The 18,672-nt window shown below is 45.3% G+C and overlaps 1 protein-coding gene across 4 annotated transcripts in view; it reads right to left on the bottom strand.

Annotated features, from left to right (window-relative positions):
- MITF (melanocyte inducing transcription factor) overlaps positions 1-15,671 on the bottom strand; it is a 223,759-nt gene extending 208,088 nt beyond the window's left edge. For all 4 annotated transcript variants that reach the window (XM_029244479.1, XM_029244480.1, XM_029244484.1 and 1 more), the window contains exon 1: positions 15,431-15,671. In XM_029244479.1, coding sequence (XP_029100312.1) covers positions 15,431-15,534 — 104 coding nt within the window. In that variant the 5' untranslated portion in view covers positions 15,535-15,671. The remainder of the gene's footprint in view (positions 1-15,430) is intronic.
- Between the last annotated feature and the right edge of the window lie 3,001 nt (positions 15,672-18,672).

Genomic DNA, 18,672 nt, shown 5'->3' with positions numbered 1-18,672 from the left:
GATCTGGGTTCCGTGCCAGCCCTTGGGCAGCCACCCATCTGCCAAAAGCAATGGCAGTTTACGGTTGACCCTTTTTGTTCACTATTATCTCCTGACTCCACAGTAGACTCAATAAATATTTACTGAATATCATTTTACCTCATAGGCAAGGAAAATTTACCGAAGGATCTTCCAAATAGTTCCCAAACCATGACTCTGAAAAAATAAGAGGGAGAGTTAGGGGCTTCCCTGGTGGCGCAGTGGTTGAGAGTCCGCCTGCCGATGCAGGGGACACGGGTTTGTGCCCCGGTCCGGGAAGATCCCACATGCCGTGAAGCGGCTGGGCCCGTGAGCCATGGCCGCTGAGCCTGCATGTCCGGAGCCTGTGCTCCGCAACTGGAGAGGCCACAACAGTGAAAGACCCTCGTAACGCAAAAAAAAAAAAAAAAAAAAAAGACGGAGAGTTAGATCTCTTCACGTCCACCTCTTGAGACATCCAAGAAATAAACCTACTCTGAAAACTCCCCAAACTGCCTTGTCCATTTCCTCTTCCCTGAGCTATGGGTATCTTCAGTCTAACTCCAGCCTGCACAGCTGATTGATCCTCTTCTCTCACAAAAACACGGAGCTCACAAACCCATCACACTGGGTGGTGTGAAGCCTGAGAAGGATGGTCAGTCAGAAGACTTCATTCTGTCCTGTGCTCCTGAGTTCCCCAAGCACACTGGATCTCACCCTAAAGCATCTAACTCTATGCGTCTTTCACCTCTGTGTGTGTGTGGGGGGGGGGGGGGGGGGGGGGTTGGGGGGGTGTGGAGGAGGCAGGGGTGTTTCAGTTACATGGAAAGAGGGAAACTGTCATTTTCCCTGTTTCGTTACAAAACTCAGGAAAGGAACTGTTTAGCCAAGAACCAAATTTCAATTAGTCAGGACAATACCACAGAAAAGCTGAAGATACTCTGAAAAACACTCTTTTGAGAATCCTGTATGTGCTTGTATGAATATATGTATAGTTTCTGGTAGAAAATGTCTCCCATTAATTGGTAATCAAACTAGTTCCCACCCCTCTGCACACAACAGCTGAGAGGTGGCGGAAGTGGTCCAGAAGAATGCTGGGTGACAGCCAAGTCCAAGTCCAGGTTTGAAAACTCACTGCATAAATCCCAAACGTGTGAGAACTGACTATATAGTTGGTTGTGACAACTGACTATATGTACTTAACAGTGACAAAACAATGGTAGAGTCAGCAGCACCTACACAGATGAACCACTTCTTTCATTCTCATGTAAACCGCTGAATTCTAATGGCAATGACACCAGGAGTAGCCCTTGGGTACAGTAGCAGGCAGAGAGCAGCAGTAATGCAGGTACAGCAGCAGGTGGAGTGGTAATTGGGGCAGCAGCATCTACTGCGCCCTTACTACAGGTAGTACTCTCACTACCTTACTGAATCTTCCCAGCCAGCCAATAAGGGAGGGACCCTCATTACCCAGGTAACGCGTCTTAAGCTGTAACTGATGAAGACATCCACTTATGTGTGCAAGACAATGGGAATATTCCTTCTAAGAAAGATGGTGGCTCTTCAAACTAACCCCCTTTCTGCTTTCTAGGGATCGGTTTAGCCACAGGTTTGGGGGAGAAATTTTGTGAGGCTCAAGCAAAGCATGTCATCTGATTGCGGTGAGCGTTTCACAATGTATATGTATACCAAAGCATCAAGTTATACACCTGAAATATACACAGTTCTTATCTGTCAATCATACCTCAATAAAGCTGGAAAAAAAGAAAAGAAAAGCAAGCTATCATGTTGGTGTGGGTACATAGCCTCGCTACGCAGTGCTACTAGGAGGGAAAAATCCTAGAAGAGTGAAAGATTTTGCGATTCAAGAATACAGGGGGGCTTCCCTGGTGGCGCAGTGGTTGAGAGTCCACCTGCTCATGCAGGGGACACGGGTTTGTGCCCTGGTCCAGGAGGATCCCACATGCCGCGGAGCAGCTGGGCCCGTGAGCCATGGCCGCTGAGCCTGCGCGTCTGGAGCCTGTGCTCCGCAACGGGAGAGGCCACAACGGTGAGAGGCCCGCGTACCACAAAAACAAAAACAAAAAAGAATACAGGGTATTATGGCTTATACTGGATAGAGGTAACTGTATAATGAGGCTGTCTTGTGAAATGTGAAAAGATAAAGCAGGAACTCACTACAGGCCAAGTTTAAATGTGACAGTTAGGAATGACAGATGCACACGTAGACATAGCTGTGGAGCTCGGCTTCTACCCTGCATGGCGTTGTGAAACCCCAATTCGTGCATCTTATTATTTATTCCTCCACCTAGCTATAGTCTATCATTACGATGAAAGGAAACATGTTGATAAAGACAAAGACTGTTCTGGCAACAAAAGTAATGCCTTACCTGTAAGTAGCATGTGCTGTCTTTAAATACCTCCCTGTTAGGCATCCCAAAGTTCACCACTATCTGATCTGCATCCACTCCCAAAGGTCCTGATGTTGATCATCCAACCGAGGGATGATCTGGCCCTACTTCCCTTCTCTTCTATGGACCCTCTTATTTCCTGCTGATTGCCTTTGAGTCGTTTTCTCTTAATGGCAGTGTCTAAAACTAAAAAGTCATTTCAAGTCAAAAAACCTTGTTGGTGCTGTGGGCAAAGATGGAACCAGAAAAAGGGCCCGGTTATGAGCACAAGAGCCAAGGCTTCGGCCTGAGGATTTTACTCAAGTGTTTCTTTTAATCCACACAATTAACTACAACTTAGATCATACTATTATCCACTCACCCCACTTATTCCTCTGTTGAAATAGAGGCTACAAGAATCACTTGCCCAAAGAGAGAAAAGCTAGTAAGTGGTCAAATTGAAATTTAAGTTAAAAATCCTTCTTTTCTCTGAAGGTTAAACCCAGAACTCTAGACTTCTTCGACTGGTTAGAGCTCTTAACCCGTTTACAATAAGAGCAGATTCTTTGCCAAAAAGCATCAGGGTTTTTTGTCTGGAGAAGGTCAGCATGCAGCAAAAGGAAAAAAATAAAAATAAAAATGCTTGGGTTTTAGTGGATTAAAATTAAGAGTAGGCTGAATTCCCTGGTAAGTAAGGAGTCCAGAACTGCCCTATAGGTCCTACTTGTCTGATACAACATTGACCCTGCCCTTCCCTCTCCGCCTGAAATGAGGATGGCCTGGTGAGATTCAGGATGAGGGAGACAATCTGTTATGTCAGGACACCCTAACATGTGACAAAACAGAGGCTGCCTGGTCGCAGTCACCCCGCCCCTCTGTTTTGGAAGCTCCCACACTCTACAAACTGTCTGGAATTCATTAAGAAGGGAAAACAGGCTGACAGTCGTATTTCAAATTTTATTCAGCAGAAGTTTTGTGAAAAACAATTTGGTCATGTGGGCACACTCATAACCACCATTACCCTGTTTCTCCACCAAATCATTCAGTCAAGTGACTGCCGTGTGCTTCAAGTTTCACACTTTGTGAGTCTCCATTAAACTACAACCCTCCAAGATCTGGGCCAGGGCTCCTTATGGTAGTACAGCTAGCTTAACTCCAAGTCTCTTATTTAGAGATCACATCTGGACAACCAAGCATCCTACCTGGTTTCATTAACCTAAATCTGATAGCTAACTTTCTAGAGGGGATTTTCCTTTTTTTTTTTTTTTTTAAAATCAGTGAGTGATTATTATCAATGATCATCTCTAGCCTGACCATAACAAGCAACATGGCGTTTTTTACGAAATGCACTCCAATCCAGGATATTTTTCATTCCAAAACAGGAACAATTTAATGTGGAGACAAAGGATTTATGGTAAAAGCGTTAGGGAAGTAGTTTGCAAACTTGAGTGTGCATCAGCATCTCCTGGAGGGCTTGTTAAAAGACACAGACTGCTGGGACTCCCCACCAACAGTTTCCGATTCAGGAGGCATTGGAGTAGGGTCCGAGAACGTGCATTTCAAACAGGTTTTTAAGTGACACTGAAGCTGCTGGTCTGCGGGCCACATTTTGAAAACCATTGCTCTAAGGTGGTGGTGGTAGTGACGGATGTATTGTTGCTGTTGGAAAGTGGGGCAGTGATTTAATCCATGAACTTGGAATAGGAAGCATTGCATAGAGGTGGGATTCTGAGAACGGATCAGCTCGGGCAGCCCCCACTCAGGTGGCAGGAAATCCAAATTAACCGTCTTTACTCAGAAAAAGAATTTATTGATAAAATAACAGAAAATTCCAAGGATAAACCTAACCAAAGATAGGCACAACTTGATCCAGAAGCCAAAATGCTACTACTAGGGCCATGGCAATGAAGGTTAGCTATCCATGGGAAGGGTGTTCTCTTTTCTAGGACAGTGGTGTTGACGCCCAGCTGGGGTCTCTATTCCCCAGGTCCCACCCCTGCATCCAGATCTCGGTATGAACCTGGTCCTTGCCAAAAGAATATGAGCAAGAGTGATGCCTGTCACTTTGGGACCCTAGTTGTGCCTTCTCCTCTTCCTTTCCACCACCAGACACAAAAGATGCCAGGGTTCTAGGCAATGGCAGAACAAGAAGATAGACGGAGACTGGGTTCTTGATTTGTCATACGGAAGAAAGCTGTCTGCCAACCAGGAACTACTACCTATGTGACTATCGCCTGCCACTTCCTTATAGCAACTAACATTAACCCAATACAAGGGCTTTGTTTTTCTCTGCCTCCGAGATAAGGCTTTATTCTTGAGCACAACACCTTCCCAAGTTCAAGATCAACGGAAATAAAGGGAGACTCTCTTTCTGTTAGCACCCAAGCAAATCCCTGGGATGCGTGACATCAGTCAACGTGCAACTCCCTGAAAGCAATCCCTGTGATACAGAAGAGTGGCTAAGTCTGTGTCGAATTCTCCACCCCAAAGCCATGACACTCAAGCACGTGGGCTAAGCATGTGGGAAGGGGTTGTTATAAGAATTTGGAAAAGTGACTACAGGCAGGCAAAATACATTTCCTCTACTCTCCACTAGGGGAAATGCATAAGCAAAGGGAAGCTGGCTGCCAGTGAGATCTGATTAGAAAGATGTCAGGTATATGAACCCAAGAGTAAGCAAGAGGGATACCCTAAGCCAGCAGTGACCTGTGCATCGCTGACCCCAGAAACAAATCCCAATTAATTGTGCTTGCCACTCAGCCCCCTACCATTAAAGCATGCATCTTAGTGACTATGATACTATGACCAAGCAAGCACCATCAAATCCTCTCTCTCATTCATTTCTGAATCAACAAGGATTTAAAACATCCACACACAATCAGTATCATTAGCACTGCATTCCAAGACCCCATCGTTTAGCATTTATACATCTAGCCTTTATCTAGATAACACATGATTAGTGTTTATCTACCTAAAGACCAGTGGATTAATGACCATGCCAAGGTGATGCAAGATGTGGTTCCAAAAAGTCTACCCACCGATTGTCAATACACCACAAGCCAGTGGCCAACCTCTCCAAGTTACTCTCCAAGCACACTTCTTTGCAGCAAACGGGCCAACTTTTATTTGGAATGTCACCTGGAATAGTGCCAATTGCTTATATTTTTAGAGACTGTTTTACATAAGCTACTGTAAACTCTACCTTGAAAAATAAATAGAATTTTCAAGAATGCATAGTTGATGTCATCCTTTTCCCGTGAAAGTAAATGACCCTAACTGGCCAATACTATTTTAATGTTTATTCATAGTCATTCTCTGCCCCAAGTATTATAAATTTGTTGCAAAGTGTTCTATTGGCTGAGGTGCCAATATTCTAAATTTAGGTGGTGTGATTATGCAGGCTTAGTAATACCACAGAGCAAAGCTGACCCTGAAATAATACCTTTTCATCATTGGTGAAAAACTTCAAATGCAAAAAAATAGAACAACAATATACCCAGTCCTTTTGATGGAGAAGGGATTGTTACAGTATTGGTGTGTCTGTGAATACTATCTCCAGCTGTTTGGGACAGACTCACTCAAGAGGAACAAGGTGGCCACATCTCACTGAGGTGCCCAGGTAGACTATATGGGGACTGTACTAGATTCCAAATTAAACAGGAAGATCATCTTTAGGATTTCTGTGTGCTCTTCCCTACACCAAGTTTCAAATCACCAGTTATAAAAATAAAATGTATGTTTTGAAAAACATGCTTTTTAGAACCAGTTAATATTTAGGAACATATCACAATAAAGGTACCGAAGTAAATACAGCATTCCTGTCTGTCTATTTTATCCTAATCTCACATACAACCTTAACCACCGGGCTAAATAAATCTTCTCTGCCTCAAATCTTCTTCCCATGGAAGCAAGTTAAGCGTCCCAGAAGGAAAACCTATCCTACAAACAACAGCTACACATGCTCCCACCAGTGGGGACAACACCTTTCCCATCTGCCCTTGACCACGTGGGAAAATAGGGGAATGTGTGTAAATGAGTCAGCAAGTTACCCCACTCTGGGGAGGGGGCGGGGAGGGCCCAGGCCACAGATGCCTTCCTGAAATTGCTCAATAACCCACAACTTTCTTATAGAAAGACATGATTCTACCAGTGCCTTCCCTAAACCTACAACTCACTATGGTTGGATTTACAATATTTGTTCCCACACGACCCAGGATTTTTTCCTTTTGAAAGTTACCACTCCGTGGGCACTTCAATTAAAGAACACAGCTACTGAAATTCGAATGCTTTGAAGATTTCTTTCATAAAGGGTCGAATTAAAAACACACCATTGCCTGTGGATGTCAATGTTAATGAAAGGTCGAAGTGGTGTGTGGGAGAAGAGGCTTGTTTTCCTTTCTGCACCAACGCTGACATTTTCACATCAGTGTAGACAGGAAGCGTGTGATCTAGGGGCTGAAACACAGGACTGGGAGTCAGGAGTTCTACATGGGTCATTTGTTTGTGGTGTGCGTCTTTGGTGAAATCAATCTCAGGTTTTACTGTTTAATCCTCGATGACTTGGACCTCTCCTTTGTGCCAAAAAGTAATTCAAAATGCAGCCAAAATTCATTCCTAAACTAAACATAAGGGAAGTATGCTCAGACCTGAATGATCTCAGTGCAACAACAGTGAGATGAGCAAGGGGACAATTCGAGTAAGATGATCCTGGAGGAAAGAAAGGATAACAAAAATAACAAGACCCATCTCCACGTTTAGTCCAGGGGTAGATTTATGAAGACAAGTATACATCTCTGACTCACTTGACATTAGGAAAACACTTAAGACCAAGTTATAAACACTTATGGGGAAGATTAATGTCTGCATTTCTTCTTCTACTATTCATATATTACCTTACAATTACCTTAAACCAGTCCTATGTGTCTTCCTGAGCAACTATAAGGTCAAGCCTACTGTTAACTCTTTACACGCATTACCTTTCATCTTCACAGCACCCTTCCAAGGTAGCTATTGCTCCATTTTACAGAGGAGGGAACCCAGGTTCAGAGAGGTTGGCGAACTTGTCCAAAGTCACACAGCTAATGAGTGACAGCACCAAGATCTGCACATTTAACTCAGACATTCAGTGCCTCAAAATCACTTCCTCCATGAGGTCATTCCTAAAGACCCACCCAATAAAGCCCCTTCTTTCCCAGTCACACTCTATCAATAACATTCTATTTAGTTTTCATAGCACCAAAACTTATCTTGTTCATCTATTTAGTTCATTATTAGCTATGCCCCCACCTCCAAGACCATACTAGCAGGAACCTAGTCTGTCTGGTTCTACTTTTGATTCCCTACAGCTGGCAAAAAGCTGTCACACGACAGGCACTTAATAAATAAGTGTTGTAAGGAGGGAAAGGAGGAAGGGAAGGAAGAGAAGAAAAACAAACAAATCCAGGTCCTGCTGACCCCAAAGTGATACTGCCTTTGCTGAAAGTGACTGAGGGATGTTTTAGAAATGACTTAGGGAAGACAATAGGAACTCATGACTTTGAGGTACCATTTATATCTTTGTGTGCCTTTCTCTCACCAGTATCACCACTCTCCAAAGCACTGCATCCCTCTCAGCCTGCCCTGGTTCAACTTCTGTGTAAACACTCCAAAGGTGTACGTCTTTATTCTTCATGATGTGCAAGAAAGGTCACGGAAGGAAAGACGCAGCAAAGAAAGAAGGATGCCATGTTTAAGACCCAACCTAGGGCATCCCTGGTGGCGCAGTGGTTGGGAGTCCGCCTGCCGATGCAGGGGACACGGGTTCGTGCCCCAGTCCGGGAAGATCCCACATGCCGCGCAGCGGCTGGGCCCGTGAGCCATGGCCGCTGAGCCTGCGCATCCGGAGCCTGTGCTCCGCAACGGGAGAGGCCACAACAGTGAGAGGCCCGCGTACCACGAAAAAAAAAAGAAAAAAAGACCCAACCTAGAGAAACGAGGAGCGTGGTCCTCCTCCCCAAGTCCTCAGGAACAGAAAGAGGTGTGCGAGTTTCAACAGAGATCCCAGACCTGCCTGCAGGTCCTCTCACCCTCAGCCCTCAGCTGCCTCAGGAAAGATGCAGACTTCATGGCTTGCTTTAATTCCTTGCCCTCAAGTACACAGTGTTCACCAGACTCACAAAATCCTCCTTATAAACTTCACATTTGTCTTTACAATTTCAAAAGCCTGTGGTGACTACATTAACTATCTTTGACCCATCTTCTGGACTATTTTCTTCAAATAATGCATATTTGGAGAAGAGTCAAACATATTTTTATAATTTAGTTTGATGAGATGGACCTAACAGCAAAGTACATTTCATACTTAAAACACACACACAAAATAAATGAAACTCTTGTTTACTGTCCTTGAAAAATGACAAAAAAACATTTAGCCAGAGTTTTTTCCCCCCTATTATTTATCCTAATGCTGCCAGTTCTGAAACAAAGCAGTTGGAAGCAGAAATTTAGTAACTTTGATTTGTCCCAAGATACATTTTTTTACACTGAGGTCCTATTCCTGACAGTAAGCACATGTGACCTGTTCTAAAAAAAGGATATTTTCCACTTCTTGCACAACTGGAGCAGATATAAACATCAGCCTGTGCAAACTGCCCTGCAGAACTCAAAAGGGAATTAAAAACACACACACATACATACACTTAAATAATTCTATAAATAGCAGTACTCAGGAAAAGGAAATCTCCAATAACACACAAAACCAACACTTAAAATTCCACTTTAATCAAGTTTTCCATCTAATCATATCACACAAGCAATTTGCATAATAAGATCTGAACACCTGCCAGGTTAAGGCACCCCAATCTTGTCTATTTTGCTTCAGATACGTAATTCTGTACATGCTTTATTGTTGTTATAAGGAGGGGGAAAATTGCAATCATGGTAAAGTAGAAGAGAAGGAACTGATATTACCTACTAACATGTGCTAGGCACCCTGCAAAGCACTTTTACATGTGTTTTCTCACTTTTAAAACCTCACCAACCCTAAGAGGACGGTCCTACTGATCCCACTTTACAGGTAAAGAAATCGAGACTCCAAGAGGCTAAGCATCTTTTCTTGAACGCAGACACGGGTGTTAAGTGGCAAAGCCATGGGCACAGCACTTAAGCACAGCTACCTCTGAACCTGTCCACATGCATCCAGTCTCTGCCACCCCAGGTGCCCAAAGACCACAAGGAAGAGCTGGGATTCTGGTTAGAAATATAAAAGGCAATCAGAAATCCTAAAAGTCTGTTTTAAGCTTATGCCTTCCAAGGCGTCTAACATTTTATTTAATGTTATAAAGAAATATATTTGAGTATTGCTCGACCTTCAAGGCCAAATTGAATACACTTATTCACTGACAAAATTGAGCCTCAATTTCCCTTCCTCTATTAAATTCCCATTGCTGATGCCCACGCCCCACGGTGATCACACTCCATCCTGTTTGTCTGGCTGGATCTACATGTTCTCTTTCCCTCACCCCACTCAGGCAAGTTTTGGAGAAGGTGCAGCATGATTCCCCATGGGCAGGCCCCGCGCCTTGCCCACGGCAGCACAGCCCAGCGCATGAGAGCACGGGCCCAGAGCCAGATCCAGGCCCATCTACTTGCTACGCCTTAGTTTTCTCCTCTGTAAAATGAGAATAATAAAAATACATACACCGAAGGTTGAAGTGAGAATTAACTGTGTTAATTCAAGTGAAATATTCAGAATCATTCCTGGCATGTAGTAAGCACTGCATAAGCTTTACCTGTTTTCAAAATTATAATTAACACTATTTTTCTCATTTATTATTATCATTTTATGTGGGTTTTGCAAGATTAAGTTAACACACATAAAAACACTTAGAGGCTGGCACACAGTGTGGCCTCAGTTAATGTTAGTTGGGTTTATTGGTATTAATTTGCATGTACTCAACAGATATATGTTGAATATGAATTTGTATGTATGTGCTGACACCACAACTGTTTTTTTTTTAAACCAGCATAAAGAAACTGTTAAGGACCGGATCAAAATTATAAAACGTGAAAGATTTATCTGCAGCACCTCATTAGGAGGAAAGCAAAAAGGGTTTTACCAAACTTGGGGGTAATTTTATGGCATAAGAACACTGGCCTTAGAGAAGAAAGCCAGAGTCAACCAAACGCGAACCCTTTCTGGAAGGTCAGGACTCTCTGCTAAGTAATAAAGAAATAACAACAAGAACAACATCTGCTAACATTTACGGAGCACTTACCATGTGCCCAGCACCATGCTAATACTTTTCCATAGCCAATATCACAGTTACTGTCCTTAAGACTCCTAGGAGGCAGGCCCCCCCACTTGCCAGATGAAGAAACTGAGGTTAAAGGTCACCCAGCCTCCCCAAGGTCACCCAGCTTGTTAGGGACAGACAGAAATGCCAGAACAATGCTCTTAATCTCCATGCAAAGTAGTTCCCTGCGGATTGGACAGATAAAAAAATCAAGAAAACTTTCAGAAATCAATAAAAGATGGACAGTTCTGTCTTGCCAAGAATGGATTATCATTTCATAAACGAAAGGGTATGTTTAGTAGGAAGACAGGAGGGAAAAATCTCAGAATAAGTCAAAGAAATGACAGTAGCCTTGCATAGAAATACATGTGTGTGAGCGTGCATGTGACACAACAGCTTTTTTCTTTGTCATTTCGACACAAACCTGTGACTGCTTCACACACACCTCTTTGAATCAGCATTTGGGAACCACTGCTGTATCTCGTCCTGCCACTATAAACCTAATACTTCCATTCCCATTTCTTATTTGTGGGAAGTTAAATAACCATTATCTAAACCATTATTAAAACTTTGAGTAGAGGAGAAACTGGAATTAGATTAAGCCAATTCTGAAGTCTGCCAGGAAAAGGGCATTAGCAGCTACAAAATCACAGAATTTAGCACCACGTAAATGAAACAGAAGAACCATGAACCTGAAAGATGCTACCATAGCTTTTAATGTTTTTTTTTCAGGACCCAAAGCCCTACAGAGTCCCTTCCCTGCTAGGAGCCCATTCAACAGTTCCACATCTGACCCTGACCCGACTGTGCCAACGTGTGAATTCTGGGTTCACCCCCTCATATTCGGCACTCTTCCTCTGCCACCCACCATTCAGGGCTCATTCCCAGGAGAACACACAAATGTTTCAAAAACCTTTGGGGAGGAACCAAACTGCAAACAGTTCTTCATGAGAACCTTTTCTCATAGCGTGTGTCTTCCACCGTACGACACAGCTTTGCCAGTCCCTGTGAACAAAACGGGGTTCCCGTCATGTAAATCCATCAGCTTCACACTCCTAAAGGCCAGGAGGTCTGGGTTAGGAATGAAACTGTCTCTCCTCATCAAACACCTGCACATCTGAGCTTAGCCCAAATGAAGAATATAAAACTCCTCTTTGGACAGACCCTGGTGGATACCTATTTTAAAAGAAACCAGAACCAAACCCCCCATCCTGAGTGGGATGCAAAGGGACAAAGCAACACATATTCAAACGCCAAAACACTATTGGGCCAGGCATTGTCCTAGGCCAGTCAACCTGCAAGAGGGGTGAGTCTGTCCCCCGTGGACATTGGTGGTGTCTGCAGACAAATTTGGTTGTCACAGCTGAGGGAGGGGAGCTACTGGCCTCTAGCAGGTGGAGGCCTGGGATGCTGTTAAATATCCTGCAATGCCCAGGATAGCCCCACATCAAAGAGCTATCCAGTCCAAGATGTCAACAGCACTGAGGTTGAGAAACTCTGTTCTAGGCTCTGGGGACACCACAGTAAACAAGGAAGAGACAGAAGTCCCTGCCCCCTTGGACCCTGCAGTCTAGTGTGGAGAAACATATCATAAATGGAACACATTAGAAAAGTATAGACTACATTATAATGTAAGTACTATGCAAAAAAACAGAGCAGGGCGAGGAAGACTGAGAGTTTGGAGGGAGAGCCACTGCATAGAGCGTGGTCAAGTAGGCTCAGTGGGAATGACATTTAAAGGAAGATGTGAAGTTGGTTGGGGAAGGAACGAATGCTATTGCTCTCTGGACAAAGAGAGAAAGAGGGGTCAGCAAGTGCAACATACAAAGGCCCAGAGGTGGAAGGGTCTGGAGTATTCCGGGAATGGTGAGGACACTGGCTGGAGCGGAGGGAGCCAGGAGAATGGCAGCAGGAGATACAGTGAGAGCAGACAGGAAGTTTTCCCATACAATCTGCCTGGTACCATTTTAAGGGTCTCGAGTTTTACTGATATTAGGAGCTACTGGAGTGTTTTGAGGGTTCTGAGGAGAGAATGACATGATGTAACACATTTTAACACGGGGTTTCTCAACCTCAGCAGTGACAATTTGGGGTCAGATAATTCTTCATCGTGGGGCTGTCCTGTGTACTGGAGAATGTTTAGCAGCATCTCTGGCCTCTACTTACTAGAGGCCAGAGGCAACCCCCATCCATTGTGGCAACCAAAAATGTCTCCAGACATTGCCAAATGACACCTGGGGGGCAAATCACTCCTAGGTTGAACACCAGCTTTAACAGGAACATTTTGGCTCCTGTGTGAAAAAACCACTGAAAGCGGGTAAGGACGAAGGCAGGAGACCAGGTAAGGGACAGTCACCCAGGTGAGGGCGGGTGGCAGTTTGAACCAAAGTGGAGGCAGAGGAGTTGGTGACAAGTGGGCAGATTCTAGACATATTTTCAACTCCAAGAGACAATCCAGAAAATAAAACTGAGAGACAAAATAGTTGCAGCAGTCTTCACCTTCCAATTTCAACTTTTTCTGAGCAAAATTTTAAAAAGGGAGGTGCCCCGACAAAGACTTAACGACAAAAAGCCACGAGGAGGCCCTGAACGTGCAGCCCTTGTAGAGTCATACAACAGATGTTGATGACAGTACATTAGACAACTGTGGAAAACAGTACTATACGGAAATTTTGCCAACCCCATATATTTATTCACAGATTTTATTTCACTGGTTTATTTCAAAGAGCATGTGTCTGCTCCACAGACAAGTTTTACAGCGTTTTTAATTTAGCCTTCCTCTGCACACCAGTTCTGTCCCGCACCTGTTTCCAGCTTCAACGTGTGAAGCCAGAGCTTCCCACATCCCCGAATTTTTCCTTACACGTGCAAGCTAGCTCCTGAGGACGTTCAACCCTTGCAAGCCTTTTTCTTTTTTCTTTTTTTTTTTTTTTTTGCCGACTCTGAAAAAGAACAGGCCTCAAATGCTCCAACGTGAGTTTCATGACATCCATTTGGGTTTTTCCAGATGGTATTTTCCTCGCTCTCTCAAACTCATTTATATTATTTATCACCTACCATCAAAAAGGTTCCAAACAGTCCGGTTATTTCTTTCAGGACCACACACACACACACACACACACACACACACACACACACTCATTCTGGCCATGTAAGCATTTGCTTATAGAAGCAAAAGCAGAGACTGCTCGGTAAAACACTGGTCCCTTCAGCCGAATGCAGATAAAGCCCCAATGAGCATAACCAACAATACCCTTTACACACTATTACTCCACACCCCCAACCCCCAATGCACACAATCTAGGCTCACACACAAAACAGCCATTATGAAGAGAAACCATCAACTAAAGGCGGGTTTTAGGCAACTAACTGCACAGGAGGTTTCCTTCCAATCTCTGTTAAGCATCTGCCAAGAGGCTGCTTCAGCCACCCAGTCAGTGGGTGCGCTGTTCCCACATTTTCTTCCCCGAAGTGGATTCAGACTCTCACACAGCCCTGAAAGAAGCAAACCTGGCTACGCTTTCCACTGGATCAAGTACCAGAGCCATGTGCCCCAGCAGCTAAGATCACACCACCTCAGTCCTGATTCAGCTGTCTCTCTTGATTCACCCTGATTTCTGGACCCTCCTCCCCTCGGCCAGCCAGGGCCCTTCACCCAGGCCCTACCCACCGAGAGGGGCGGGAAGGAAGGTCTGAGAAGGGTGCAGAAGCACTGCAGAACCTTCCAGTTTCAACCTCATCTTACCTCACACTGAGAGAGGTGGAACTAAACCCTCTCTACTCAGGGCCTCAAATGACCATCTCCCTCTTAGTAAACATTGGAAATGTCCTGAGCAGCCACAGGGCAGAGAGAAAGGAAGACACCCAACCCGTTCCGATGGACGAGTGGGAATGGAGCCAGCATAGGAAGTGGGTACTAGGGGTGGTGGGGCGCCATAAGAGCAGATGTCTTCATTCCTCTCCCAAAAAGTTTTTTAAATCCCCAGAGAATTAAACACTTGTCGCTGCCCAACAGGGGACACTCCCCAAACCCTCCATCTGAAAGCTTCTTCCCCTCCAGGGAAGGCCTGCATTTGAACGGAACCCTATAGCCCGGGGAGTTCAAGCTGGACGAGGAGACACGCCCCCCCGCTCCCGCCACCCCCCTCCGGCTGCTCGCCACCCCCCGCCCCTCCCGCGCTGGGGTGCAGCGGCCGGGAAGGTGAGGGGCGGGCCTTGGGAAACCTCACCTGGAGGCCGCCTGGGGCGGGTTTTCCCAGAGGGGTGGTCGGACTCCTAAGAGACAACAACACAGGAACTAATTGCTTCCCTCTAACATCGCGCTCGATCCACCCCAAGCTCTCCCTCTCCAAGTGTTCAGCCCGCTGGGATCTTCAGGAAAAGGATTCACTCGAAACTCTTTTTCCTCCTTCCCATCCGGACAGCGTCCGGGCCCGGCGCTCCTCCTCCCCCACCTCCGCGCCGCGGCACTCCCCAGCCCCCAACAGCTCTCAGCAGCTGGTATCTCCAACCGAGGGTCCCCTCGTCCGCGCGGCCCGTCCCGGGCTGCCCGCCGCGCCCCCAAAGTGCGCCTGGGCGGAGAACCCCGTTAGCGCACCGGCCCGGCGTTCACGGCCCCCAACTGCGGGGGATCAGTTCGCCCTCTGCCCCGGGGCAAGGGCACGGGGTCCTTGTCCCAGAGCCCCGGAGAGCGGCTTTCCTCGCCCCAGGGTGGGAGGCGCGGGGTTCCCTAGCCGCCGGCCGCGCCTCCCTCCAGCTGTCACCACTCACCTGCTCTTCAGAGGTTGACTCTTGAGTTCGTAATAGGTTTTGGGCTCTTCGTGAAACTCCTCCCCGACTTCGAAATCCGGCACGATCCCCGATTCCGACTGCATGGCTCCCGCTTCCCGTCCTCCCACTACTCCAAAGTGAGAAGCGAGCCTGGGGCCGGAGGGGAGGTGGCGGGGCCTGGGTCCCCCGAGCGGTGCGCCCCCGCGCAGTGCAGAGCTCAGCCTGCTGGCCCGCGGCGGCCGCCAACCCAGGCGCCCGGAGTTTACACTCGCACCCGGGCGGGAGGGGCGGCTGCCCGGCGCCGCCTGGGATCTGTAGTCCCGGCCGGGCGGGGTACTCCCGGCTTGCCAGGAAAGCCGCTGCCCCGAAAACTACAATTCCCAGAAGGCCAAGCGAGGGCAGAGGCAACGTGGTAGACACCGCTAGTGCAACTCCTGTTTGGATTCATTGTCAATGTCAGCAGCTCCCGTCCCCCCTCTCTCGCCACTTGCTTCAACGGTACCGACGTGGCTATTTAATATTAATAAGAACGGACTCAGCCCTGCTCTCCTACCATCACTCCTCCTCCCAGCTCACACATTCGCGAGGGCACGCCAAGTCCTTATTTTTTTAAAAAAAGGGTTTTGACACTGAAAAGTTTCAGCCTTCAAGCCTCCCTTAAAATAAAACTTTGTCAGGCTACATGCTTCCCAGCGCTGCTGCGACAAATCCACTTGTCCTCGGTTTGGAACTGAGTGGAGGAACTTTCCTTCACTTTGTAAGTAAAACAGTACTGTAGAAAGTGTTCTTGTGCGTTCCTTTTCCGTAACTAACTCAATCTGGGCTTTTACAATACTGTTCAGCCATCTGGATGACTCTCCCCTTTATCCAATTAGCCACTTCTAATCTAAAGCGGTACTTGAAAGGTGCGGTTAATTTTAAAACGCACGAAGTTACAAAACAGCGTCGTCACGGTCTCCTTTTAATTTCTCAGTTGGCTGGGAGTTCAAATGAGATTGTCCTGACATTTCAGACGTGCAGTTGTGGGGATCGTGAAATGTACAAGCGTCAACCCCCCACCCCCACCCCACCTTCCCGGCACTCATTTAGGTAACAGATTAACAGGCTCTGTTATGGCTCGTTTGAACTTCCAGTCTTTCCCTCTGATTAGTTTCAGTAGAGTGTTTTCCTCCTTTTAAAAGTGTTTTGAGGCATCAGGGAGGAAGTAGAGAGTTAGAGGGTGGCTTTTAAAGTTCTAAGACCCACAGTTGAAATCCCGAGTCCTTCTCTAAAGTGCTGTGTAATCGTCAGCTTGTCACTTGATTCCTAGAAGCCTCAATTTCTTCATCTGTAAAGGAGGAGATTGGCAAACTTGTTTTTTGAAGCTGTTGCAAGGTCAAATGCAAGAGAGTGATTTGTAATCTATAAAAATGCTGCTCAATGGTCAGTTTTATTTATTAGATCTTGAAGATATTCCTTTCAGACTAACACTTCATCTGTGAGTTTGTCCTTTCAAAAGTAATAAATTAAATGATCACCCTGGGAGAAAACTCTAAGGAGGCTAGACTAATAATGGGCACCTCCCAGGAGTTGGCTGTTTGCTAGTTTGCCTCACATGAGGCATTTTTAAGTTCACATTAGGTCCATACCATTAAAATATGACAGAACATGAACCTTCCTAAGAAAGATAGGCTTTTTGTGCTCATGAATATGGGATCCCAGATTCCATGATAGAGACTGCTGGAAATTAGATGTTAAAAGTTTTTTTTTAAAAAAAGTGTTATTCTCTGCCAGAAGGGAGAGGAAATGTAAAACATGCAGGAAACATTGCGTCTAGACTCCTAGTCTCATCTTGTTTCTCAACTGTAGGTGGTTGGAATGTGGTAGAAGGGGTTGATTATCATAAGTTTGGGGTATTACAGGCATTTGAGGGGTATGGGCCAGAGATGCTATACATCTTGCACAATGACAAACTGTCTTGTCCAAATATCATTGGTACCCGCGTTGAGAAACACTGGAGTCTTCTTAATCTTCTAGTTCACCAGAAGCCTTTTAATGTGAGGAAAGCTATGGACCCTCTCCCCAGAAAATGTAGATGAAAACAAGATTCTTGTGCATAATTTTGGTCTGTTGACCTTTAAAGGCTATCAAGGACTTCAGTTAGAACTGTAGTTTATAACCTCTTTAGAACTATAATGAAACAGTCCATTTTGTCATTATATCCAATAGTGACCTGCTAGACCTAAGGGACCAAACCCAAAGGGAAAAAAAACTGTCAGAAAAGCTAACACTCCTGAACTTAGCTCCAACTAAGTAAGCTTGCCCATAGGTACACAGAGATAGCTGTTATTTTTTCCCCTACACCTTTTCTTCTGATCTCATCCTACTCTTGGTTCATCCTACTCTTCCATTACCTATAGTACGGTTGCTGATGTCAGTGCCATCGCTACCCAGTGGGAATGGATATGTGACTAGTCCTGAGCCACCAGTGGGTCCATTTTCCTAGCCATGGTGATTCCTTTAGAGATGGACACAGTACCCTAACATGACTAGAAGTCCTCCTTGGGACTTTTCTTCTAGGGCAACTGGGGAAGACTGTCTGATTCTTGGAAGCACAGTGCTGGATGGAAGGAATGCTAGAGCCTATTACTTATGGCCCCAAAGGGAAGCTGATCAAAAACGAGAGAGAATGAGACAAGATCAACAATCAAAGAGAAGCGGAAACAAGCAAAACTGAGAAATAGAAAACAACAATAACATTGTTTCAGCTCCCTGTTCCAACCATACCTGAAACCAGATATCCTTGGACTTTTCAGATATATGAACCAACATTTGTTTTTCTTTTTAGTGGAACTGTTTTGGTTTATGCTTCTGTCACTTGCAACCAAAAGAGCTTTGAGTAATTACCTTAAAAACCTTTTACTCCATTTAATGGACAGTTTTCTGTGGACTTCCATACCATTAATTCATGTAACAAAAAGTTGGGGATGGCCCCCTGGCAGATGACCCCTGTAATCCCTCTTCATTAGTGAATTAAACCCTAGGAGTAGATGCCTCTTCTTTTAAAAAGGTGATAAAGATCAATAGCTCCATACATTTCAACCAAGGACCATGCCTGTTAAAAGCACCAAGGCAATGGCTAGAGACTGTAATTATTGTCATTAATAATATGACCTATATTTATGTAATACTTTACTTTTTTTACACATTTGTCACATGGACCTCTTATTGGAGCACTTAAAAATCCAGCAAGGGGAAAGAAA

Source organism: Monodon monoceros, unplaced genomic scaffold (genome assembly GCF_005190385.1).
Source record: "Monodon monoceros isolate NGI ecotype Baffin Bay Population unplaced genomic scaffold, NGI_Narwhal_1 Super_Scaffold_3, whole genome shotgun sequence".
Taxonomy (NCBI): Eukaryota; Metazoa; Chordata; class Mammalia; order Artiodactyla; family Monodontidae; genus Monodon; species Monodon monoceros.
This window is presented reverse-complemented; position numbering and strand designations above follow the sequence as displayed.